Source organism: Fulmarus glacialis, unplaced genomic scaffold (assembly GCF_000690835.1).
Source record: "Fulmarus glacialis isolate BGI_N327 unplaced genomic scaffold, ASM69083v1 scaffold6534, whole genome shotgun sequence".
In the NCBI taxonomy this organism is placed as follows: domain Eukaryota; kingdom Metazoa; phylum Chordata; class Aves; order Procellariiformes; family Procellariidae; genus Fulmarus; species Fulmarus glacialis.
Window position 1 is genome coordinate 9794 of NW_009207307.1, and position 25760 is coordinate 35553.

Consider the following 25760-nt stretch of genomic DNA (forward strand, 5'->3'; position numbering starts at 1 on the left):
CCCAGTTGCCCCAGGGTTGGCCAACAGTGGAAGTTTCTCCAGTACATGACACTTTCAGTATTCAAATGGCAGTGTTTGGTTACATTGACTATTTCCAAGCAGAGTCCTTCAGATGCTTACTCATTTTCGTGACGGCCAGGTATTTGCATGGGTTTTACAGCCTTGTGTGCTTAAGACAGTAATGTGAAGGGAATGCAGCAGAAAAGAAAGAAGATAAAGCCTTGCTGGCTGGGAATGTGCGTATACAAGGTGATGGGAAGAATGATATTGGGCACACACATTGTGCCAGCTCTTCCCTTTATCTATGGGGTTGTGCTCTGAGCAGATCCTGTCTCTGATCCGTCCCTTAGCAGCTCAACAGGGAGATAAGTGGAAGGAGGGTGGAAATTGCATGGCTGAGCCGCAGAGGGGTGGTGGAAGGATCAGTTAGCAGAAGACATGGCAGGCAAGAGGCAATTCCTGGGCAAATCTGTTTTCCGTTTAAAACAGATTAGCCCAGGCTTTGGGGTAAAGGGGAAAAGACTTCCCCCTCTCCCAAAATACTAGGATGAGAGGGCAAGGAAGATTAGTTGACAGGGTGTAATTCTACAGCATAAGCAGGGATAGTTTCTAAATATGAGAGAGAACCAGTTCAAACTGGTTTAACAGAAACTTTGTGCACCAAAAACCTCTAGCGAGGACATTAGAATAAGAGCGTTGCATCCTCGGCAGCAGCTCCCGTCTGCTCGGCTGCGGAGCCACACTGTCCATGCAACAACCCCACAGCTCCCCAAAGCATCTGCCTCGGTCGTTAAGCCTCCTCGAGTGTGTCACAAATGCTCCTTCATCCTCTAATATAGAGTTGCAGCCAAAGCAGAGAAAAGGGTTGTGTGGTGAGGCTTGGAAGACACGGCTACCAGCTTCCAAATTTGATGACACTCTACAAAAGGACTGTTTTGGCTTGCTTTGGTTTTAATGAAGGCTCTTCTGCCTGAAGTCCTCTGATTATAGGAAAAAAAAATCTCTTATTGCTTTCAAAACATAGTGTGTGTGTTGGGGGGAGGAGTAGAAGTCAGCAAAATAATCTGGGAAACTGATCCAAACAGATAAAAAACAAGAGGGAGAAGCACCCACGTACATTTTTTTTAAAGTCTCACTGGCAAGTTTTTGCTGCTGGACTGGTGACCCCGGGAGCTGGGGCTGGCTCTGTATAACCCATACAAAACCGAAGGGAAGCAGACCCAGAGGACCCACAAGAGGCTTGGGAGACCTGAGGTCAATTCTCTGTTCTGCTGAAGGTTGTACCAGCTCTCCGCTGCCTTGCAGGTGGCTATGAGGCTTCGAGACCAGGGGGAGTACAGTAATATGGCCCATAACATTATCCTAGATGGGGAGGAAGGGAACGGGACCTCACATCCTATGGAGCTCACAGAGGCCCAGAGCATCTCACATCTTAGCACCCAACTTCAGCAGCGCACAATGTCCCTGCTGGTGTGACAGTACGGTGTCTAAGGCGACACTGGGTGGGATATTAAGATATTGCTGCCCCCTCTTGTGGACATCTCAAAGGAACTGGCAAACCACACCGGGCAGCTGCTCTGGCTGAACAATAACCCCATAACGAATAAAAAATGCAGCAGTGCAGCCCGCAGCCGGCGGTGGGGCAGGAGGCTGGCAGCAGAGCTCCGGTCCCCGGGGGGTGCAGCTGGGGGAGGGAAGGGCTCCCACGATGCCTACGTGAGAGGGACACTATCGTTTAATTTAAAGAAGAGTTTCTGGCTGGGGGGGAGTCCCAGCAGCTCAAATTCCTGGGCCAACGCTTTGCTTCAACCGGTCACAAATATTTTTTAACAATCCTGAAGCAGCCGGCATGCGTGTCAGGTGTGTCAGGGCAGAGAACAAAGACACAGACACTTTGTCTGCACCGAGACTTGTGGAAAATTTCCCCTCTTCTTGCCGGAGCGCCCGGCTGGCTCCAGCAGGGCTCCTGGCCTCTGCAGCTCCCGTCAACTGCTCGCTGTCATTTTGTATATCCTCTCATGTTGGCTGGCTCTGGGCAACTTAGCGAAGACCGTAATTAAACGTTGGGTCTGCCCTCTGCGAAACCTCCTAGAGCTGTTACAGGAACCGATGGTAAGTTTCAAAACTCCTGACACAGCTGGAGATGAGGACATCTCGGAGAGGCAACCATTGACTAAGGGCCACAGAAACTCTGTCACGCCTCAGGTGGCACCTTGCCCAGGAAACACTCATTTCCCCGTGACACTGGTCAGCCAAGCTTCCTTGCAGAAAGGTTCCTCTATGCCCTTTTACATGCTGCAGAAGAGATCGGATCTGCTATAATTTCTATAGCTGACTGTATTTCTCCGTGACTATAAGCAGTAACATGCAGTTCTGTGCTTGATGACCAAGGCAGAGTATTTCCAATTTCTTCAAGGAGAAAAAAAAGAGTGTCTGGAAAGTTTTCACAGGCTATTTCCCACACGGGCACTACTTTAGCAAGCAATGTTTGCTTCCCACATGCCGGACTAGCCGTGGCACTTCAAATCTGCGTCTGCTCTGTTTAGGAGATCAAAGCACACTGCAGTAGGAGCAAATCTGGTCATTCCTAATGCTTGCAGTAATGGGGGGAAAACGACATTCAAGATTTCTCTTTAGATTATGCAGAGCTTGCAGACAACCCCGTTCCCTCTTCCCCCCAGCTTTAGAGCTCTGTTTTTAACCTGAATGAACTGTTCGACCTCAAAACCAAAATAATTTCTTCCTTAAGCAATAAATTAGGCCAGAGAGCTAAAGTAACTTATCAGAAAGTATCACATCACTGTGGCTTTTGTGCAGGGGACAATATTCTGGCCTGCCACTGTGGAGCCATCCCTTGTTGTGCCGGGGTGGCTGCTCTGTTTATTTGCAGAGCCATAGTGCCACAGGGAAGCCGGAGACACCCGATATTTAGCTGTGAGCTAATGCTTCCTAATCCAGCCCAGCAGCCACACAAAGCCTGCGAGGTCCTCTCCGGCCCGCTGGGATTAACTCAGCCAAAAGCTCGGGCAAGCTCTCCTTCCTGACAGTTGGAGCAAGGTGGGTCTAAAGCTTTGCTGGTCAGGAGAGGCTCAATGGTCTTCCTTCCGCAGAGGTGGAGGCCACCACCAACTCAGGCCGGAGACTTGTGAGGAGGCAGCAGGTTTCCCTCGGTGGAGCAGCACGGTGGGCAGCAGCTCCCGGGGCTTGGCAGGAGCTTGGCTCCCTCGAAAACACTGACCTCGGTGGGGAAGACATTGCCTGTACGCACTGCAAGGGCAAGGGGCCAGCTCCGGACCCCCGGGAGCCTCCTGCATCACAGAGCGGCTGTGCGGGGGCGGTGGGCTCGGGGGGGACACGCTGGGGAGCCCTGTGCCAGGAGGAGCAGCTCTGCCCAAAAACAACCAACAACTTCACCTAACTGCTTGTTTCTGGCCGCAGCTGGGGGAATAGCAAGGATTTGCTCACCGTCAGGCGCAGCCAGTGAAACAAGGCAGCTCAGTTTTCACCGAAAAACGTTTCTGAATCAGCTGACAGCGACGCAGTCTTCCATTCTGGTTTTTGAGGAGGAGGATTTTCATTTTGCAGAAAGTTTCAAAATCTGGGTTTTGCAGAAATTTTCAAAATCTGGGCTTCCGTTCTCTTCTGAAAAACAAACCCATTTTAAAGAGCTGGGATTTCCCGGAGAGCAGAAACCCTTGTTTCGTGGACTGAAGGCGGGTGGGACGCCCGGGGGCACAGGGGTGCAGGGCCTTTCCCCACGCACGAGCAGCTGGCGCAGCCCGAGTGACCCCACACGGTAAAACCCGGGGAATGCAGACGCCCGGCGTGCGCGGTTACAGGTGTGGGCGTGCGGCACGGTGCCGGTGCCGGCTGCGTGTCTGAGCTTCCCTGGGTCATGTTGTACCGAAATGGTGGCACTCTTCACGGCCCCCGTCCCCCCGGGAGCGGCAGGGGAGCAGCAGCTCCCCTTGCAGCAGAGGGTGCCCGCCGGGTGCCACGCGGGAGCGGGGTCTGGCCCCTTCGCCCACCGCTACGGCCCCTCTCACTGCCCTCTGGCTTTTTGGGCAAGAAGGAGAAAGCACTTTGCAAGCTGCAAAGCAAAGGGGAAGGCTCTGGCCGGACCTGCAGACTCCATCAGGGCCATGTCTAACACCAGGAGACACAAAGATGTGCTTTAAGTGAAAGAGACTGTAATATGCATAGCCTTCTCTCTTTGGAGACTATCAAGAGAAGCAGTCTTGGTTTCAAACAGCACTCTCACGCCAGGGGTTACCCGCACCGTGCCGGGACTGGTGACCCCGTCGGCCGAGCAGAGCACGGCTCAGCAGAGAGCTGCTCCTGGGGCAGCTCTTCAGGGGACATGGGGGATAACGTAGGCATAAGTGGCTGGAAACGGCAGGACGGGGGGGGTGGGGGGAAGAGAGAGGTGGTAGTGACAGAGCAAGCCCCTCATCGGAACAGAGCGCAGGGGAGAAAGCCTTCCCGCTGTGGAGCAGCGTTTGGAGGCCCAGCGCTGCCAGGTCAGTGACGCAGGGGCAGGTTCGCCTGGTTCCCATACATATCCATTGCCGATTAGCCAAATTTACATTTAGCTAACTTGACATTGCAGTGCCTGAGCGATCACCAGCCTGGAGACACAGCTAGAGCAACTCCTGTTTGAAGAATAGTGTCTGCTTTTGGTTTCAGACCCAAACCCCAAACCAGTCTGACCAGCTGGAACCCAGTTTCAGGTTACACCCTGCCTTGCTCTCTGGGTGACTTAGTGGGTAATGATCTCAATCCCAGCACACCTCACGTGGTAGTTGCCTCTCCAGGTATCCACACACGTCGCATCCCCCACTCCCAGCCCTCCCCAAGCCATGGGACCGCTGCAGCTGCAGCAACACCCGAGCGCTCTCCCCTGAGCTACCGCAGTCTGGGCAGATGAAAGGGTGCGAGATAGCAGGCATGGGAACGGTACCTGCCCCCTCTGCGGGTCATTGCTTCTCAGACACCACTCCCAAGTCAGATAAGACAAACAATTCCTTTTTATTATCAGAGTGAGCGCACAAAAAAAATGAATCAAGATGTTAGGCTTATTGCATAGGCCATGATAGGCTGTGGGAAAAACAAAGAGATGGAAGACACGATACGAGACAGATCATGAAAAGCCATGGAGGAATCTGACCAGCCCCAGGGACACTGAGGCAGATGCCCGTGACGGGGAGAAGCGTGCCGTCAGATTGCCAGCAGGCTGTGGGCTGCGCTTTCTTCCCTTCCAGCATCGGCCCAACGAGGCAGCTCTCCTGGAGCTGCACTCGAGAGGACCTGACCCGTGCCCTGAGCTGGGCATGGCTTCGCCAGAGCCTTCCAGAGTCACTCTGCCCTCAGCCCTGAAAGGGTCCAAGCATTTAACCTAAAGTCTGTACATAGATTTATGCTCCTTACACACACGCGCGCACGCACACACACATGCAAACACACATGCGCCGATTTCCTCTCTCTTCACAGCAGGAGTTTTCCAAGAGCAGCAGGCACTGGAAGTTTGGGGATTGGCGCCAACCCCACAGCCGACAAAGCGTACCAGGCGCTTCAGAAATAGCAACTTCTGCCCCCAACAGAAGTCCTCAGCTCCCAGAGGTACAAGCCTGGACAGCAGAGATGCAGCAGAACAGATCTCACTGCAAACAGCCTACGGGGAAACAGATGGGACCTCGCCGAAGCGGGGATGTCACACGCTGCCATGGGGCCAGGGATGAGCTCTGGACCTCCCGGGGCTGGGCTCATCTTGCACCGGGAGGGACGGGCCAGCAGGAGCGAGAAAGCCCGGGGACATTAGCTGGCGGTATCCAGCCCACTCCTGTGCTCTGGGAGATGCCAGGGACTCAGGTCAGGCTGCGTGCTCGGAGGAGAGCGCAGTAAAATCAAAGCTGCAGCAAAGGTCCAACTGCGAGGGAGGTGAGTCCTTCCACCCTCCTCTCACCATTAGCAGAAAAAGTAGGGACATTTCCTATCCTTTCATGTGAGAATAAATAGATATTTTCTCAATGTGTTTGGGTTCAAACACTGGAAAAGCAACCAGGGCAACTCACAGAGAGAAAATGGACACGTACTGTACATAGGAGGCTGTAACATGGCAGCCAGGCAGAAAAAAATCTAAGTGTGCTTTGCTGTTAAAAAACAAAGCCTAGTGATTAAAGCAGGTATTTCTGTTTCCTTCCATCTCGAAAACAGGAACCACTGGAGAGAGTCACAGGGCCCTTGGAACAGGTCTGGACAGTTATGTGAATCTCACAGCCCTCAGGAGGCTCACCAGGACCAGGAGGGCTGCCGGGAGGCAGGGCCACCTTACAGAGGACTGGGGGAAAGGGAGGAAAATACGACGTTGGGTGGAAGAAAGTGGCACTGCAAACAAAAAATTGCTGGCTCCGGTGAGCTTGCACCATTCACCAACGTGAACGCTACACAGATCCAGTCCCAGGGTTCTTCAGTAAGTTGAGCTGAGTTGTGTTCCGGGTTTGAGCAGGAAGAAAGATGTAATTCAGAGTGTCACTGGATTGTTTGAGGTTAGGAAGGGATAGACATCAGAGAGCATCAAAATGCTCCCAGATCCTCACTTTCCAGAGCAGCCATTTAGCCAAGACAATCACAAACACTAGTACTGCCAAATCATGGCTAGATCTTGGCCTGATGCTACAAATGTCTTCGAAGAGAAAGAGTCCTTCAGGCACAGGCCCGTGGCTAAAAACAGAACTCCGGAATTTTTGGGGAGTGCCCCAGTGCTGGGCTGGAGAGAGAGGGGCTGTCGGTCAGACTGGTTTGGTGGCACTGCTGTAAAACAGATGCTCAGTGTCCTCTGTGGTGGAGAGGGTTGAGTTGGTAGCAGTGGTCGGCTGACGGCGGCATCGCCAGGACCACCATGATGCAGATCCCGAGGACCACGGCAATCACTACCTCAAAGACACCTGCGGGGGATACATGAACACGTTAGAAGGGCTGCTCCACGAGCTCTGATGCAGCAGGGGCAGTCAGGAAGAAGCAAGCACAAAAGCTGCTGCAGAAGCTGTGCTGGCAAAGAGAAGAGGTGGGCACTAGCTGGCCTGACAGCAGGGTGGTCACTGCACAACTGGGCAAAGAAGAAAGAAGGCAACCACATGGCATAAGGGTATGGCCAGGGTATAGCCAGCCTGTCTCTCCCAAATCATGGTTCCCATCATTTCCCAGATGCACCACGCCCTCTAAAGGCTATTCGGTAACTTCGGCAGGCTTGGCCATTTGACACCTCTATGAATATCAAGCCCTTCTGCAACGCTGGCCTTGCTTCATATGTCAACAGGGAGGCCACCAAGGGGTGGTCACAAAAAGCACCTCCTGGTTGGGATAACGCTGTCGGAGTGAGCTATGGTGGATAGGCTGAGTTTGTGGGGAAAGAGCTCGTAGCAATGCTGTGAGCACTTGGTCTTCTACAGCCAACCAAACTCCTGCATCATCAGTGGAGACAGTCACGTGATGCATTTGAGAGCTGGTGTGAATTTGAAGATTAAATCAATCTCTAGGGTTGAAGAACAGAAGTGTATAATTTCAGGAGGTCTCTGCTGAAGAAAGAGGCCTTACAGCTCTGTGGTGAAAGGACACCAACCTTAACATGATATTCTTTTAAGAACTTGTAATTCAATAGGTTTGGTGTTCTTTACAGTTGTAGAGAGGGTGTATAGGGTCATCAGATTTCCCCACAGTCTAGCACCCAACATTATTCACATACCCACTTGGGCCTTCTTTCTTGCAGAAGTTAGTGGTCCTTATGTGAACTTGGCCCTTAGGAAGAATTTTACTTGCCATTTTTTGATGTTGAACAGTGGAGCATTCATACAAGTTGATGGAAGGAAAATCAGGAGCCTCTGATATGAGCTACTGAGTCACAGACAATGGAGAAATTGGACCACAGATGCACAGTGCACAGAAGCATCTCTTGCCACTGCTAGCATCCCACAAATCCCACATTGCTCCCTCAGCTTCAAAAGGCGGGTGGGAGGGAAGGCTATTGTTTGCAAGGAAAGACAAAATATTTTTCAGGACAGGGTAAAAGCAACAAGCAAGATCTGTAGGAAAAACTGTTACTCACTTAAGATAGCCCTTTGGGACTCAAATGATTCCCATCTCCGGCCAATGGCATCTGCTTCTGAATTGGGAGCAGAGAGGGGAAAAAAGTTTTACAAAGAAGGTTGGGAACAAGGGATAAGACAGGTTTCTGAGGAGCATATTTCCAGTGCTCTGGAGTGACGGAACGCATACAGCATCCCTCTTGACAGCCATGGTACTGAGCTCTCAGGGCAGGCTGTGAAGCACAGTGTGGCTGAGGGTGGCACTTCAGAAAAGCAGCGGTAGTTTACCTCCTAACAGATAACAGTTTGGCAGAATTCCTCCTGTTTCAGCTGTTGGCCTCCACAGCAACACGTACAAAGCTCTACAGTGTAAACCTTTCCCTCTTGGTTGTTTAAAACTTCTGCCTAATATGTGTCATTGAGGATTTTCTTAATTTCTCCCCTCCCACTTGGGGAGAACTGGCGCCAAGCTAGAAAGTTAGATTCTCTTTAGAGAAGCCATACCGTAACTCTGGTTAGTTTTGTCATCCTCCTCTGTCCCTTTTTCAACATCAGCACCCAAAATGTTTTCCAGCTCTGAGAAATGACAGGCTGCATTGCCGAAAGATGCTGTAGATACACACCGTTCCCCGTAAGCCACCGGTCATGTTGAAGAACACCGTGAGACATGGCCAGGGTTTGAGAGCTGAGCTGCTTTGACTGAAAGCTCCCATGTCACTGCCTCTTTGGGACCACAGAATTTAATCTCCAGTGATTTTCATAGTTTGATCAGTAAAACTCCAGCCCTCCCTATGTCTGCTTACTTGTGATGCCTGAACATGATTTCATGCACTCTTCCTCTTCTTCAAAGTTGTTGTTGTTGCCACCACAGCCCCCGTAGGTGAAGGGGTCACATTTCTCAGAGAATGGGTTATAGTACCAGCGGGGGATGCTCTCGGTGCACTGTCCAGTATCAGGCAAGTCCACACAGTGACCTGGCAAAGGAAGGCAGAAGTGCTCTAGCCCAAGCAGTGTGTTGCCAGAGCAGCAACATTTTCTGCTCACAACAGAAGAGCACAAGCACCATGGTAGAGGGAATCCATAGCCAGAGCAGTGGCTCTTGGGTCCCCGCTGCCCAGTTGCCAGCTGCTCAAATTGGCATTACCAGGGTGAGCTGCCACCTGCCCATAAACCCGACTGGCAAGGAGGAAAAAGGAACATCGGAGTGTGCAGTCATGCTGGACCTTGGATTCTATCCCCTGCAGAAATGACCTGTCCTCCTCGGGAGGCAGAAGAGAACATGAAAAGCCTGGACATACAGAAACCACAGTTCTGCTCGGGTCTCCTCTACAAGCAAGCTGCATTTAAGTTCACTCGGGATATACTCTTTCAGCCCAGTGATAGTGCCACTGTCTACACTAGTACAAACAAGGCAAAGGTATGGGATCGAGCACAGGCATATGATTACTTGTATTATGCCATTGTTGTGTCCCCCACACTGCTTTGGTTTGCACTATTTCCAAAAAAGTGCTGCAGGGTTTTGTACAGGCCAGGTACTGTGCCCACCAGGCAATATGCACGAGACCTGCTTGGGTGGAAAAAGTTTAGGTAGGAGAGTGAAAGCCTGCTATAAACAGCTGTCCTCAAGGTCAGAGAACAGGCCCTTACTCATTTTTAGTACAGGGACCGCCCAGATGCTACACCCGTTTTTGAAATTACACAGAGAAGCAGTTTTACCATGAAACAACAGACTGAAGAAAAAACCAAAAGGTGGTAGATGTCAGCCTAGGTGCTCCAGACAGTACATACCTTGCTTATGTGTGACATTGATTTTTTGCAGGCCCTTGCTCATTTTTAGTACAGGGACTGCCAGATGCTACACCCGTTTTTGAAATTATACAGAGAAGCAGTTTTACCATGAAATAACAGACTGAAGAAAAAACCAAAAGGTGGTAGATGTCAGCCTAGGTGCTCCAGACAGTACATACCTTGCTTATGTGTGACATTGATTTTTTGCAGTCTATTGAACTCACGAGCATCTGCAAGAGAAACATTTCATGTTAAAACTTCTCTCACCAATTGAATACAAAAGAAATGCCTCTGTCCATGCAGACATGGGCAGACAGGGCTTTCCTGCACATTCCTTTGCTATCACAAGCCAGGGAAAGGGAGATAAAATTTGAGGTTCTTGAATATCTCGAAGCTATGAGAGGAACATGGGAAAAATAAAATGTAATAATGACAAACTATTCCCAATTTCTGTTCCACAAATACAGAGACAAAACTAAGAAAAACAAAGCTGCTTTCTTATTCCTTTTTCCATCAAGTATGGGGAAACTGCTATCACTCCAGGCTTTAAGAAGTGTGAAAGAGCACTAGTGTAGGATATAAGAGGGCAAGAGAGATGAATCATATGCTTGCAACCTAAAAAGGCAACAAAACACCTACGTATAGGAAAGAGACTGGGAATTCTATCAGAAGAGGGAGGGAGGGAGAGACAAAAGGAGGGAGGAGGGATTGCAGACTTGGGCAGCTCACCACTGTGCATTTACATTAGCATAACGTGAGGATGTTAAGGGGACTGTGACACTGGACAGACTGGGAGAAATCATGGTTTCATTTTCCATCTCCCTAGGAACTCTAGGAGAGCAGGTAAGGTCATTCAGTGAGAAAAATATTGGAAGGGGAGGGGAGGACAGGCTCTGAAGTCTTACAGACAGGTGCAGAGAAGAGAGTCGAAGAGTATTTAAGGGCCAGGAAACATCCCAGAAGGAAGATCAGCTCTTGCAGTCAGCAGAGATATGGGAGATGGCAGAACCTGCAAATACAATACTGCGGAAAGAGGTAATACAGGGTCAGGAGATAAGAACAGAAGGCACCAAAAAGCACTGAGTCAACACCTGTAACTTATATTGCACTCATCCCTGGGCAGATACTAAGTTGTCTAACCCAGAACTTGAAGTACTTACATTGTTCACAATACATCTCGTCCGATCCATCTGCACAGTCGAGCGTTTCATCACACTCCAGATAGGCATCAACGCAGCAGCCATCCTTGCATCTGAAGAAGGGGGACTGACAGTTCCCATTGCACACTGCATCAGAAACAGTTCAGATAGCTCATTAAAATTCATTGCTTCTCCCTGCCACACAGATGCTTTATGAGGGACTTAAAAGCTGCTGATAGGGCTGGCAAACAAGAAACAAGGCAGATTGGTTAAGTTCTCTTTTCAGTGCCACCCTGGACACAAAAAAAAAAGAAAAAAAAAATCATTTATTGTTTATAAATGAAACATTGCTCTGGGAACAGCCATGCTTCCTCTCAAAAAAGAAGTACACAGAAGGTGGAAGCAAGAATGAGCTACTCCGGAAGAATATGGAGGCATTGCCCGAGCATGGGGGATTAAATTAGGAAAGCCAAACTGAAACCTGGCTGCGAGAGCCAAGGAAGAGAGCGGTTATTCCTCTCTGCTCCAGAGGTGGTCCCAAGTGCTGAGTACTGTGCCCAGTTCTGAGCTCCCCAGTGCACAAAAGACATTGGCATACTGGAGTGAATCCAGTAGAGACTCAGCAAGGGGCTGGAGCACAAGACCTAGCGTGAGGTTATGGAAAAGACAGAAACAGACTCATTTTGGAGGTGCACAGTAATAAGATGAGCAGCAACAGACAGAGTTGCAACAAGGGAAAGTGATTCGATATAAGGGGAAAAAAATAACGAGGGTCATCAAACACTGGCACAGTTTGACCAGAGAAAGTATAAAATCTCTTTCGTCAGAGATACCCAAAGCTGGACTGGATGCAGTCCTAAGCAACCCAATGTGACTCAAAGCTGGCCCTGCTTTGAGTAGTGGGTTGGACCAGATGACCTCTAGAGGTAATCCCCAACCTGAATTATCCTATGACATGAAAGTGAAAGGCTTAGTAAAGAAATCAGTCTTCAGTGCCTCATTTTCCACAAGTGACTGAGTGCTAATCAAAAGCCACAGAAATGGACGTGAGACACTGAGCCTGAGCTCCCAGCAGGGTTACACGGTGGTATGGGAGGCTCACCTGGCTGTTGTCGCCCACCAACAGAACCTGCAGAGACAAGAGGAAAAATAAAATAAACTTACCACCACATCATTTTGTCAGCTCAAGACCAGCTTTATATTGCCTTCATATCTCACCTAAGAAGTGCATATTTTCTGGAAGCAAGCCCTGTAGGGGTTAGGGAGGGGAAATACGGACACCCACCACCCAGAGACCCCAGATGAGTAGTACCCACGTGAGGCAGGCCTGGAGGAGCACAGGGGAACTTCCCACCACTAGCTAGAGCGTTCCCAAACGGTCTTTCTTTTCCAAGGCTTTTGATTCCTCCTCAAGCTGTGCACCGCAAAGGGCCTGGCAGAGGCTCAGCCCGTTTATCTGAGGCAGCACTAAGTCATTCTCAGACTTGGCTAAAAGGGTGCCAAGGAGGAAGATTAATTTCGTTTTGGGAGTGAAGCACTTCTGGCTCCCCCCACAGCACAATGCTGAATTTAGGTTTCAGATGTGACACGAAGGTTTGGTGAGAGTTTCTGCAGCCAGAGACACAGCAGGGACTCTGACCAGGGGAGCGGTGCTCCAGGAGCTGGGTCAGATATGTTGGCAGTGTAAGACTAGGACTCCCCATCCATAATTAGCCCGGTCTCCTCAGCTCTCCGGGCTCTAACTAGCTGCCAGCCAAGAAGCTGCAGCACCTGCCCACAGGGTCATTCCAGTCCTATGAGAAAGAGGGGGCTGACTTTTGAAGAAGACTCACCTCTAACATTCTTGCAGGCAAGTTTACACTCCTCTTCCCGTAAGTAGTTATTCTTGTTGGGCTTGCAGCCGCCAAAAATGAACTCCTCACACTGCTGAAGGCTTGGGTTGTAAAACCAACGTGGAAAAGATCCCCGACACCAACCCACCTTCTTAGGAGTCAAACAATGCTCTATGAAGAAAGTTAACATAAAAGGCTCTGGTTAGCTTGCTTTGCCTTCACATATACAAAGGAGAAAATCTTCCAAAGGAAAGTTCGTCAACAGTGTGGACACTTGTCTGAAAGATTTATAAAATCTTGAGCAGCACGGAGAAAGTGAGTAGGAAATCATGGTATATATTTTCTTATATGAAAGGCAGGGTCACAAAATCAAATTAGAAGGTGCCACATGCATAAAACAAAAGGAGCTGCTTCTCCACACAACACATAGTTAAGCTGTGAAACTCCTTGCTTCAGGATGTTACTGCTGTGCAAAGATTACATGAGGTCAAAAAGGGATTCATCCATGGCTATTAAACACAAAGACACCATCTTCTGCTTAAAAAATCTCCCAGCTGCAAATTGCCTGGGGACTAGCCAAGCATAGTAGGGATTTAGTGATAGCATGTCATATTCTTGTACTCTTTCCAAAGTATCAACCTCTGGATGCTGTTGGATGCAGTGTACTGGATTTTGGACACACCATTAGTGTCACTTGACGTGGCTGTTCTTATATTTTCATGGTACCTGTGGTAGGAGGAGAAATTCCCTGCTTAGCTACTAGTCAACCATTTGTCCAAGAACTCCTTGCTCCTAATGCATTTGTAATGCTGAACATTTTGATCATTAAACAAGGCCATTTAAAGTAAAACATATAAATAAAGCCAGGGACACTTTGAATGTCATGCAGATGGCTCCACCTATCCTGCAGCTTAAGGGAATTAGGGCCTTCACAGCAAAACCATGGAGTCAACAAGACCTTTCAGGTTCTCCTGCCTTACACGCAAGTTGCACCCTGGGCTTCAGCCACTCTGGCGTCACCCAGCAGAGGGCAATGACATGCAGAGAGGATGGGGTTATATTGCAGGCCACCTCTTCTGCAAGTGGATGTGAAAACCCTAAAATAGACCACTATGAATGTGGAGACCTTCCACTACTGGTCAGGTGCAGGCTTTTACTGGGAAAAGTTGACATGCAAGTCCGGTCTCCTGGTTGTGCTCTTTTCCCACCTACCCTTCTGAGAAGAGCACCAGCAATGCCAGAGCAGCACCCAGGCTTGGGGACTCCAGCTAGCCATCCGTGGGGTCAGGCTCACCTTCAGTCTGCTCAGAATTCAGGACCATGATGGTGATGTTGGTGAAGTCTTGCTGTTGTGCAGTGTCCGTGACAGTAAGCTGGAAGACGTATATCCCCGCCTGTAGGTTGGAGATTTCTACCTGATCTTCTTCGTGCTTCTGAGAATGTAAAAGAAAGGTTTATGCAGAAGAAGGCACCTCTAATGAGGGAGTGAGTGAAGCCATGCAAGGCCCATATTCCTATGGATGGAAACCCCCAAGCAGATGTCTGGCATGAAACATGTCTCAGTGCTATACCATCCCCCCAAATCCATGGGCTGGTACCCAGCTGGAATAGCAGAGAAAAAAACTACCACAAGCGTAATTAAATATTTTGTATTTTGGGTCATTGTGAAGGCACGAGCGAAAATAAAAATCTTGTAAATACCTGAAGTATTCTGAATATCTGAAATACCTGTAGTTTTTATTTTACTTTTTTAAAAATGAAACCTATTATGAATCATTTACTTAGTACATAGGAAATAAGCTAAGTGTATTTAAAACACATATACTTTTTCATTTTGAATATGACAAGTATATTTAGTTTTAGAGATGGAAATGAGTGCCTATTTCTTTGCCTGCTGAGAGGTTTCTAATAGAGGACTCTTTTTTTTCTTTTTCCCCTGAAAGTTGCTTTTGTTGGGCTAAGGGAAGGGAAAAGGAAAGGAGCACTTCCAGATTTCCACAGCCACCTCAGCACCCATCAGCGGTGGGCCTGATGCACTCATTTGCTAATTCTTCCAAAAGGTGCCACAAGAGCTCCATATGAGCTCCAAGGCTTTCCAGAGCATTTTGCAGAAGTTAACAGTAATCATTAGCTCTTCTAAAGCCACAATTCACATTTAACATCTATCAGATAGGCAGTGTTCACACCCCAGAGATCTTGGTGTCAGTCAGGAGACATGACTTCTGCTCCAGCTCAGTTAAAATAGGAGGAGGAACCTATGCTCTAAAGAGAGGCAAAGTCCAGGAAAAACTCCAGGAGAACAGAAGCAGAGCCTGAGACTAGATTATTCAGAGCCAGAGGAGGAGAAGCACCAAAGCGGAGCAAAGCAAAACTAAGGGCAGGCCCCTCACTGGAGCTTGGGAGCAGAGGCAGCTCGTGCACCGAAGCTGCTGCCCTCTCGGGTGCTCCCAGCCAGGCAGATCAGGTGTTGCTCGGGAAGGTTTGAGATGGCATCCTGGTGCAGGGAGCCTGAGACCCAATGAGGCCAAGAAATGCCACGTCCCAGTAGTGTGCGAGAGGGTGGGAGCAACCACGAGGAGTGCTCCATAGCTTTTGGGAACAGGCTCGTGGGTGGACTGGCTTGAGGAGGGAAGGACAAGGTGACCTCTAAGTCAGTGGCTGTGAGAGCCCAACCTAGCGCAGACCACAGGTGACACTGAGCAAGCTGCTTCCTTCCTGCAGCTCCCTACCTTCATCTCCACAGAGGGGTCGCCGAGGACCTGTTTCCATTCATAGCTGACTATCCCTCGGTCATCCGTGCTCTCTGTGCCTCTCAGCATCACTGGCTCCCCTGGCTGTACCCTCAGGTCCATGCCAGTGCGGGCTATTGGAGGATGGTCATCTGCAGAAGAAACGCAGAACACGGCTTGGGTAAGAGGCTGAAGGGTCCAGTCCTTGTCTCCATTACAGGAAGACATGGGAGAGGGATTCTTCCAGGCTAAATCAGTACAGACTTCAACCACTGAAAGGGAAACGCTTTTATACAGTTGTGCTTCTTGCAGCCTGAGCGAGCAACAGGCAATCAATACCGTTATTACTGCCCTCACTAATTTGGTAACTCCGCAACCCACTCTGGTAGTGCCTTTGAGCCAGCTGGCTCCCTGACCGCTTCTGCCCACAGGAACCACCGTAAGAGGGTGTCCCTGTGGCTGCAGCCATTGTGCTTCTGACCGTCGGACCACATCCTCGCAAAACAGCACAGAGCAATCTCCACCCTTCGCTTAAGGAGATGACCTGATGTGGGTGTTGAAGAATGTGGAACTGACTCTCACTGTTCCTACCACCATCGCTAAGCACTATGTTAGCGTACTTAACCAGAGCTATGCAACGCAGGATTTGGATGGGAAATATCCCTCCTCCACCTCATCTTCCACCCCGCTCTCTGATTCGCATGCCTTAAAAAAAGCACACAAATGCCATTCATGAGATCATTATTTTTGTGCCATTCCACGGATTAGCTTACCAGCAGCCTCCACAATCCATGAAACACTTTTCCAGACTGTAAGTGTAAGAGCTGAAAACTGATCCCTGCCCGTGCCAGCAAGAACAGCCTACACAACGACACCATTGAGCCTGACTCAGAACGCCTTTCGGCCTGAACGTCTCTGATCGCAGGCTTCCTGCATAGCTCAGCCCATAAAACTCCACATGATAGTGCCTGTACCAAGTCCAAGACTCAACGTTCAAGTTCAGCCCGAGTCTTTTGTAAAGGCATCGATCGTCATTTATAAGCTAGATATCAATCACACTACCATTACACTGTTATATCGACTGTGACTGAACAAGAGGGTTAGTGCCCAAACCCCTAAGAAAAATACTCCATCAGCTAATTATTTTCACTGTTGTGGACTTGTTCCGAATTTCCTGTTTGAGCGTTTCTGGATTCAGGTCCCAGCGGCTGACTCTTGCTAGAGCCTACTTAAGGGACCTTTAATGTAAGGCATACATACAAATAAACCTGACATTCAAAACAAGCTACGGTTTAGTTCTTTCATCACTAAATTCAGTAGGATAGAGGGCTTTGCAACACGTATTCCAGATCAGTTACCACAAATCTACCCAGAATCTTCTATTTTCTAGTATCTTTTACCAAATGAAGACATAATTCATTCCATCCTGGTCTTACAAATGCTGCTGCCACCAGAAAGTCACAGGGGAAACAAACCTTCCCTTGTTTCCACGTTCGAGCATTGCGCTCAGCCTCTTCGGCTGCAGAATCGGGGAGGGTTATGTGCGCGCCAGCCCTCGGAGGATCCCCCTGCAGCCTGCTCCCCAGCTGCAGCCCTGCAGCTTATCTCTCTCATCGCCGGGCTGACGGGGCTGCGGTTTTACTGTGTGAGAAGGGGTCAGCCACTTCTAGCTTGTGCAGCTGCAGGGCTTCTGGTTACATTTATGGCACCAGTCTGTGCGCTCTCTGCAGTCTGTCACGGGTTTTATCTTTTATTCCATCTTTTCGTGTAAGTATTGGGTGGGAACAATATGGGATCAAGCTCATATTGTCGAGCTTGATCCAACCACTAAAATAGGCAGAGAATACCCAGCTGGGCTGAAAGAGGCCAGGAAGACAATACCTGCATCACAAGCAGAGATGCCCACCCTGGTGTCCTTTCAGCTTTGGGTGAGGCATAGGAGGCCGCACCTTGAATCCTGTGTTCAGTTTTGGGCCCCTCACTACAAGAAGGACATTGAGGTGCTGGAGCGTGTCCAGAGAAGGGCAACGAAGCTGGTGAAGGGCCTGGAGCACAAGTCTGATGAGGAGCGGCTGAGGGAACTGGGACTGTTTAGCCTGGAGAAGAGGAGGCTGAGGGGAGACCTCATCGCGCTCCACAACTACCTGAAAGGAGGTTGTAGCGAGGTGGGGGTTGGTCTCTTCTGCCAAGTAACTAGTGATAGGACGAGAGGAAATGGCCTCAAGTTGCACCAAGGGAGGTTTAGATTGGACATTAGGAAAAACTTCTTTACTGAAAGAGTGGTCAGGCCTTGGAACAGGCTGCCCAGGGAAGTGGTAGAGTCACCATCCCTGGAGGTATTTAAAAGATGTGTAGATGAGGCACTTAGGGACATGGTTTAGTGGGCATGGTGATGTTGGGTTAACGGTTGGACTTGATGATCTTAGAGGTCTTTTCCAACCTTAATGATTCTATGATTCTATGATTCTATACCTCCCTGCTGCTCCTCCCTCAGGGCTGCATCCCAGAGTGATGGGTCCTGTCTCAATCAGGCTCAAAGACTGCTTGCTGAAAGACGCCAAGCAGGGCCAAGAAAGTCTGGCACCTCTTGGTTTTGAGCAGGGCCAGTAGAACAAATAAAGGGAGTTTCGCTTTATTTTCAAGTGATCTTGCCACAAGAACATTCATAGGCGAAAGCAATGACTGGAGCTGGCAACACCTTCCAAACCAAACAGGGAAAAACAGCCCCAGAGCCCTGGAAAGGGGGTACATTCCTGCCGTTCCTCCCAGGCAAACACCATGACCTTGCCAGGGAAAAGTGCAGCCTGCTCCCTGCCGCCCTCCTGCCAGGGTGAGCCCAGTAGGTGGATGCGATTGCACAAGGGAAAGACCAGTTCTTCAGCACTGCAGAGGCCGGTCATTAACTCACAACAACCCCAAATCATGTTTTTTCCTTATAATTTTTAAGCATGTACACTTAAATTAAAAAAAATTGCAGGCCACATATTTCTCCACAGGTCAATTTAATTACTTTGGGTTGTGGATTGCATGGTGAAGTAAAAGGTTGGTTCTGATCAATGGGTCAGCAACCTGTCCAGATTCCATCTCTGATTAGCCAAATTGCTGGACCCTCCTCACCTCCAGAAAAACAGTCAGAGTATTTGCTTATGTGCAGTGACTGCCAAGGAGGAACTCCCACTAGAAATGAAGGACTTCATTTTCAAGTCTCTCCCTTTTCTCCTCAGGACATCTGAAAGCTCAGTGACTTTGGACTATTTCTGATACACTGACTATATGAAGCCTTCAGTGGCAACGTGGCTGTTGTCCACCTGAGCTTCATGTCCAGAAAGACATGGACCTGTTGGAGCGGGTCCAGAGGAGGCCACAAAAATGATCAGGGGGGTGGAACGCCTCTCCTATGAAGAAACGCTGAGAGAGCTGGGGTTATTCAGCCTGGAGAAGAGAAGGCTTTGGGGAGACCTTATTGCAGCCTTTCAGTACTTAAAGGGGGCTTATAAGAAAGATGGGGACAGACTTTTTAGCAGGGCCTGTTGCGACAGGACAAGGGAGAATGGTTTTAAACTAAAAGAGGGTAGATTTAGACTAGATATAAGGAAGAAATTTTTTACAATGAGAGTGGTGAAACACTGGCACAGGTTGCCCAGAGAGGTGGTAGATGCCCCATCCTGGAAACATTCAAGGTCAGGCTGGACGGGGCTCTGAGCAACCTGATCTAGTTGAAGATGTCCCTGCCCACGGCAGGGGGGTTGGACTAGATGACCTTTAAAGGTCCCTTCCAACCCAAACTATTCTATGACTCTATGATAACCGAGTGCTGACTGAGCCAGGGTGAGTATCAACAAACAGCTTATAGAAGGGACATTCTCCATTCAGTTTGTTTTGCTCTGAAAGTCTGTTTGAAAAATGGAAGTTACCTTTGCTATAATGCTCTTTTGACTACGGCAAGTTTCTGCTGTAAAACTCTCTAATTAACAGGGAGAGTAAAGCTTTATGATGCTGTTCTGTGTCGTGCTCTTTACTGTGGAACACATGCTCCTGGAGTCACATCATTAAGTGACAACTTCTGCTTCCATTTATAAAATACATCGGAAGGTGAAATATCTTTTCTTTATGATCCCGGAGAAAAGCTTGATAGAGTAAATCCAAAATGCTTAAAAACAAATTTATATGGCACACAGTGTATTCATGCCTCAGTCCATGTTTTTTTCTTTTTTAAAAATTTCGTCTAGTTTTAAGGCTTTGTGCAGTCAGTGGTTTGTCTGGCTTCACCTCTAACAATGAGTAAACTTGAACCAAAGTTGATGGGGGAACAGGAATCTAAAAGATATTAAATTCCTATAAGGGCTGCAAAAGTAAGCATCTAGGTGGGGGGAGAGACCCCACTAGGGACCTCGCTATCCGAACATGCAGGCACCAGTGAAATCCCGCAGCAGAAAGCACTTGCAAAGCTCCCAGTTTGGGGATTTCTCTTTTGCAGCTCAGATACCAGCTCTTGCCCTCGAGACACAAATTCACAGAAAACCAGATTTCCTCCATTCCAGCGCTCATGCAGATACACCCTGCGTACTTGAGACTATAAAGCAATGCTTGAAAATGCCTCAGAATGATTTGAGGTTGCCGCTAGGAAGAGCTGGAAAGCTTTCTCACGGTCACTGCGGGGCTCCTACAGCCCGCTGTTGCCTGCCATTGCAGCAGCAGCTTACAAACGAGACGAGTGCGGCTTGCACTGGGGACACCGAGGCACTGCGAGGGGAAGAAGCCCACTGAGGACAAAAGCCACTGCTCAAAGCCACTGGGCAGGCCAGTAGCAGAGACAGGAGCAGAAATGAGGGCACCCAAATTCCAGCATCCGTGAGACACACAACCTCGGAGATCTCAAGCGTCAGAAGCCAGCTGAGCCTGCCTGCTGCAAAAGCAAGCGGGCAGAGGCGGGCAGCAGCACAGCTCTCCCCACAAATGCTAAAGCTCTGCTCTTGCGTTGCTTCCAGGGAAGTCGTTCAAAAGCGAAGAGCTTTCAGGGAGGGTTCATTCAAATCTCACCCATCCACAGTAGAAAACTCTCCATTGTAACAGGCAAAGGTAATGAAGGATGCTGCTGCTGCTGCTACAGTGTTAATTTGCCTGAGGAGGGGGAGAGGGAGAAGGGAACAAGGCAAGGCAACATAGTGCCTGGAGAAAGAGAAATACAGGCTCTTTCTGCAGGGATTCATCCTGGCTGGGCAGCAAATACAGTCATGATAAAGCCATATAGTTTTCTGACATCTCATGCAGAGCCCAGCAGCTCTCAGCATTAATTTCTAGAGGTTTCTGTAGTGGTTTGTAAGAGGTGCACACAGCAAGTCAACTTAACCTCTCTAAAACAATACAGCACGACTGAACGGATTATATTTTTAGAATAATGCAATCTGCTGCTGCTGCCAGGCTCCTTCCGTCCTTCCTCAGGGTGCGGGAAACCAGTCCGACTTGCTTTAGCGGGCAGAGGGAAAGACTCTCCCGCGGGTCTTTGTGCCATTTTAGTAAAGATCGGTTTGTTCCTCCGGTCTCCTTAAATAGCTCCAGAGACAAGATGTGAGGTAGCCACAACATGTGGCACTTCAGTAAATTCTGCATGACAAACAGTAATTTCACAGCAAGTGGAGTGGAAGCTGCTCATCACCTGCTCTGAGCAGGGAGCTGGACCGGCTGGTCTCCGAGGGCCTTTCCAGTACGCATTAGCCTCTGAATCTGTGCCGTGGGTACTGAACGTGCAATTCCCCCTCTCCTGGCCTGAGCTGGGTGCTGGAGGACGAGCAGCTGGCTCAGGAATGAGCAACATCAGCCAAGGGGAGACCCGTGACCTGACCTGTCTCAGCCCCGGCCAGGGTCCCAGCACCGCTCATTTTAGTTGCACTGTGTCCGCAGAACGGAAACCAGCGCGGGACCAAACATTTGAAGAGGGATGAGCTTCAAACTTGGGGAGCTCTCTTTTTTGAATGCATTACCGAAGTTTTAACCTGCAAATCTCTCTCCACGGTGAGGCAGGAGCAGACGCATCCTGAACCCTGCGGTTCCCCAGCGCTTCCCGTCTCCCACTCACAAGCCCTGAATTCAACAGGAGGAGGAGAGTGTCACCGAGCATTTCACAACCACCACAATAAGGTTCAGTTCAAGAAACGGACAAAGGTTCAGGGAGGTTATTTTCCAGTTTCACACCCAGAACTGGTTTGCCTAGACCAGAATAAGCTCGGGGTAGTTACTTAAACACTGGGCTCCATTATTACCAATAAAGTGCATGGTGAGCCTGCCCCTCCCAAATGAGCCAGGCAGAAAACTCGCATCAAAGTTCAGGCTGGGGAATCATTTAAGAGGATAGTGCCTTTTAACAATAACATCAGAGACTTCAGGCTGTATGTTAGCTGGAACAGGTGAGAGACAGAGCCAAGCTGTCGTCACCAGCTTATAAAGGACTCAGAAGCTCATGTTCTCCAAAATACTGAAAGTATGCTCAGATGATGTGCAGAAGCTAGATTTCAGCTGTATTCATTGTTCCCTGTACAGGGTTTCCTGAAGTCATAGCACCGTAAGAGCGGCCACAGTGGGTTACAGCAGGGGTGCCTCTGTCGCTGTGTTCAGTTGCCAACAGTCTCGCTGTGGATGCTCGAGCAAGAGCAAGAACAGGCCAAGCACACGCAGTGCTTCCCCCGTGATACTCTCCCAGCTTTCAGCTACTTCTATCAGGCTCTGGAAACACCCCAAGATTAAATTTGCCCATTCAGCAGCCCCCAGCCGTGCTCTCTCTTTCAAGTGTTATCTAGTCTCCTCCTGACCTCTTAATTCAACAGGTCTGCAAGACCCACACTACTACTACAGGGAGCAATGTGTGGCATTTTTGTTTAATGTCATCCACTGGGATCACTAAATATATATTTCACTATTCACCAGAAAAAACATGCTTTTAATCCTCATTATTGCAGAGGACATCTGAAGATTGCCACATGGGCATACCCTAAAGGCTCCTAGGACACCTGACAGCAGCACATAAAGGAAAGGGATGGGTGATAAAGCAGCATATAAGCTTTCTGCAGACCTTCAGAGCCAGTCTCAGGGGGCTGACAATAACCTGGGCTCCAGAGCAGCCACAGACCTTCATATTTTAACAGCGATACAGCAGGAAGACTAGACAGTTTTGTCTCCAGTCTGAAACCTGGGCCAAGATTTTTTGCCTGTAAACATTTAGGAGGAAAACCTGACCTGCCGAAAACAGCTTCCTTAACGCTCGTTTCACCTGGCCTCTTCCAGGCATCCTGGAAGCAAAAATGCTGTAGAGCTCCCTTATGATGCCAGGTGGACACGCTCAGTGCCCAGAGGCTCCTTCATTTGGCCTCCTCCATTTGCTATTTCTCCAGTAAAGTAACTCCTTTTCAGCTCTGCTTTAATAAATAGTAATAGTCCTTCGTCTCTTTTCCTGCCAGCCCTCCGATGTCATTCAAGGTGATTCAGAAAGCTTTTGGTACCAGTCAAAGACAATGCCTAAAAATTTCAGGAGAGGAAGAAAACAAGTTTCCCATCGAAGCACAGCATGCTGTGCATTGCAGCCTGATCCAAACACGAAGTAGTGAGCTTCCCAGTGTCTGTCGCTACAGCTGGAGACCTGCCTGGCACCCTGCACCCTCCGAGAGTGCAAACACGGGGTGTAGAAGGGACCGAGCCCTTCCTACACCTGCAGCGGTATCGTGGCGCAAGCCCCACGTGAGCGAGGAGGGGCATGCCCGCCTCGGCAGGCAGAGTATCCCTAGCAGCATTTTTGGCATGTTTTTCACTTTTCACTGATAAGCCCTTCTGGGTCTTCCTGCTGCACCGCAGCCATCCCAGCATCTGTGAAAGCAGCATTAGGGATGGTTTGCAAGGCAGCACCTGCGTATCGACGGCTGGGATGCTCCAGCTAGGTGCCGTGGATTGGCAAACACAGCACCGCTGGTGGCACGGAGAGCTCAGTGACCCAGGGACACTTTCTAGAGACCCGCACACATGCGATGCCAGGCCCTGGGACCAGCCCAGGGAGGAGGGGGTTGCAGTCTCCTTGTATGGGGTGCTGGTCCACAGAGGTGAAGAGACTGAATTGCTCAACAGTACATTGTATTTTAATCTAATCTTGTGAAATCAGGATGTACTGGAGATGATGCATTCCCTTTTCCTCCTACAACAAAGCATATAGGAGTTCAGACAGCTGCCAGCATGTCACCTCCAGTCCTGGTGACGTGGGCTTCAGTTCCTTGCTAACTGCAGTTCCTGTGGAAAGATTTTGAGCCTGGAATGGAGACGCAGGACAACTACTGCAACAGTGGGATAGAGATTTACCAGAAGGTCCTAAAATGCATTGGGAAGCAACTAGGAGGGACAGAGGACAGGAGGACCACTTCTGCGACATTGCTGCTTAAAGCAGCACCACCCAAGGGCTGCTCCAGAGGAGCCGTGCCCTGCTCTGAAAGCCCCACACTGCTACTTAGGACGGACAAAAGTGGTCAGTGTGGGGTTTAGTGCCATTTCACACCTCCAGCACCTACAAGGCTCACAGGCTGGCACATCCCAGCAGAAGATCAAAGACCTATTCAGCTTACGCCATCGAGCCCAAGCCCATGCACCCACCTGGACCCTCCCCTTGTCATCTTCACAGATCCTTTCCTTCCTCACCACGGGTGGGCTGGGAGGGGGTGTGAGGAGGATTACCCATACAGATATCCCCTAACAGCCCTGCCCAGGCATCAACATATAATAAACTCTTTATGATTGCCAAAGACCCAGCCAGGCTAGAGACGTCCCAGCCTCGTTAGGCTTCCTCCAAAACATGGAAGAAGGAGGCAAAAGGAGGAATTGCCGTGTTTTCAGCGTTTCTGAACACACTGCATTTCTTTGGAGACGGCAGAGCATGTGGCAGGCAGCCAGCTCCAGATTAGCTTGTTTTCCACCTGGTTTTCTAGGTCCAGGTGCAATCTTTCAGAGCAGGGAACCAGGGGCTGGGGAGGAGAAACCCACCTCCAAAGGGGGAGTTTTCTAATCAGCCTCCCCCAGCTGCTCTCTCTTCCTCCCCCAGCAGCAAGGACCAGCCCCAACAAGCAGAACGATACCGAGACACCTCACCATCCAGGCTGCTGCTCACAAGATTCAGGCTGTGGCAAAATGAAAGGTAAGTAAGTGGATTGCGTCCTGCCTCCAGCCCCTGAGCAATTAAGAGATTAATGCAGCCCTTTAAAACGCGGGTGATGTGTAGATTTTTAGAGGATTTCACTTTCCAACCTCAAAGGCCTGAGGGGAGGGAGAAGAAAAACAATACCTTTTTCTCTACATTGTCAAGTATCAAAAACTCAGTCTGCATTTGGTAAACACTCGCTCCACCCGCTTAAAATAGGTTAAAGAACAAGTCCCTCTCCATTTACTAATAGGTAAACTGAGGCACAGCTCTTAAGTGAGTTTATCAAAAGTTAGGGAAAACCTTTGCGGCAGAGGGACATATAGAAACCCCATCTTTAACATCGCTTTATCCCAACCATTTGGCAGTAGAGCTGCACAAAATGACGGCTGGAGGAGCTGGCACCAGTGGCCATTAGTGCTCTTCCAGCCCCGGTTTGCAGAGATTCATTATGGGCACCTTACCACTAGATCTGTGATTCTGCATTGCCAGGTAGGAATCGTACACGTCCTTCCTCAAGAAGTTGAGAAAGCCGATCTTCCTGGCAAACCTGCAGACGAAAGCCTGCTCGTAGAGGCAGTTGAGGAGAAAGCAGCCCTGGATGTGGTCTTCCTCTGTGCCCGGGACCTGCTCCACAAGAGCCAGGTTACAAGCGGGGTCCTTACAGCAGGCTCTCATGCAGTCCCTGCTCCGAGAGACCATGGGGGACGACAAGAAGGTGGCTCCATTCTGGACGGAGGCGTCTGTATCCAGCACCAAATCCGGCACCGCCCCAAATCCGGCCCCCCTGCCGTAAAGTCCTCCAGGCACGTTTCACCGAAAGGTTTTTCTTCCTGCCCTTCGCCGAAGTTCACCACCAGCACCAAGCAGACCCAGAGCACAAACCATGGACCTGGACTCCCTCTGGCCATCTTCGCACCCCGATCCTCACTGCCTTGAGTCCTTAATCCTTTCCTAAAGGAAAGGAGAAGATAGATGAAGCTAAAAGGGAAGGTATCCAGGTGCATGCCACCCCGGGGCGAGCG

The 25760-nt window shown here is 49.5% G+C and overlaps 1 protein-coding gene across 1 annotated transcript; it reads right to left on the minus strand.

Moving 5' to 3' along the window:
• Positions 1 to 6569: 6569 nt before the first annotated feature.
• On the minus strand, positions 6570 to 25646 carry SPINT1 (serine peptidase inhibitor, Kunitz type 1). The gene is given in 12 exon segments (XM_009576032.1): positions 6570 to 6882; positions 6884 to 6944; positions 8102 to 8158; positions 8885 to 9055; positions 10049 to 10099; positions 11030 to 11155; positions 12111 to 12137; positions 12841 to 13011; positions 14135 to 14273; positions 15570 to 15721; positions 25200 to 25503; positions 25506 to 25646. Coding segments are annotated over 12 exon segments (1494 nt in total). The 3' UTR covers positions 6570 to 6788.
• Between the last annotated feature and the right edge of the window lie 114 nt (positions 25647 to 25760).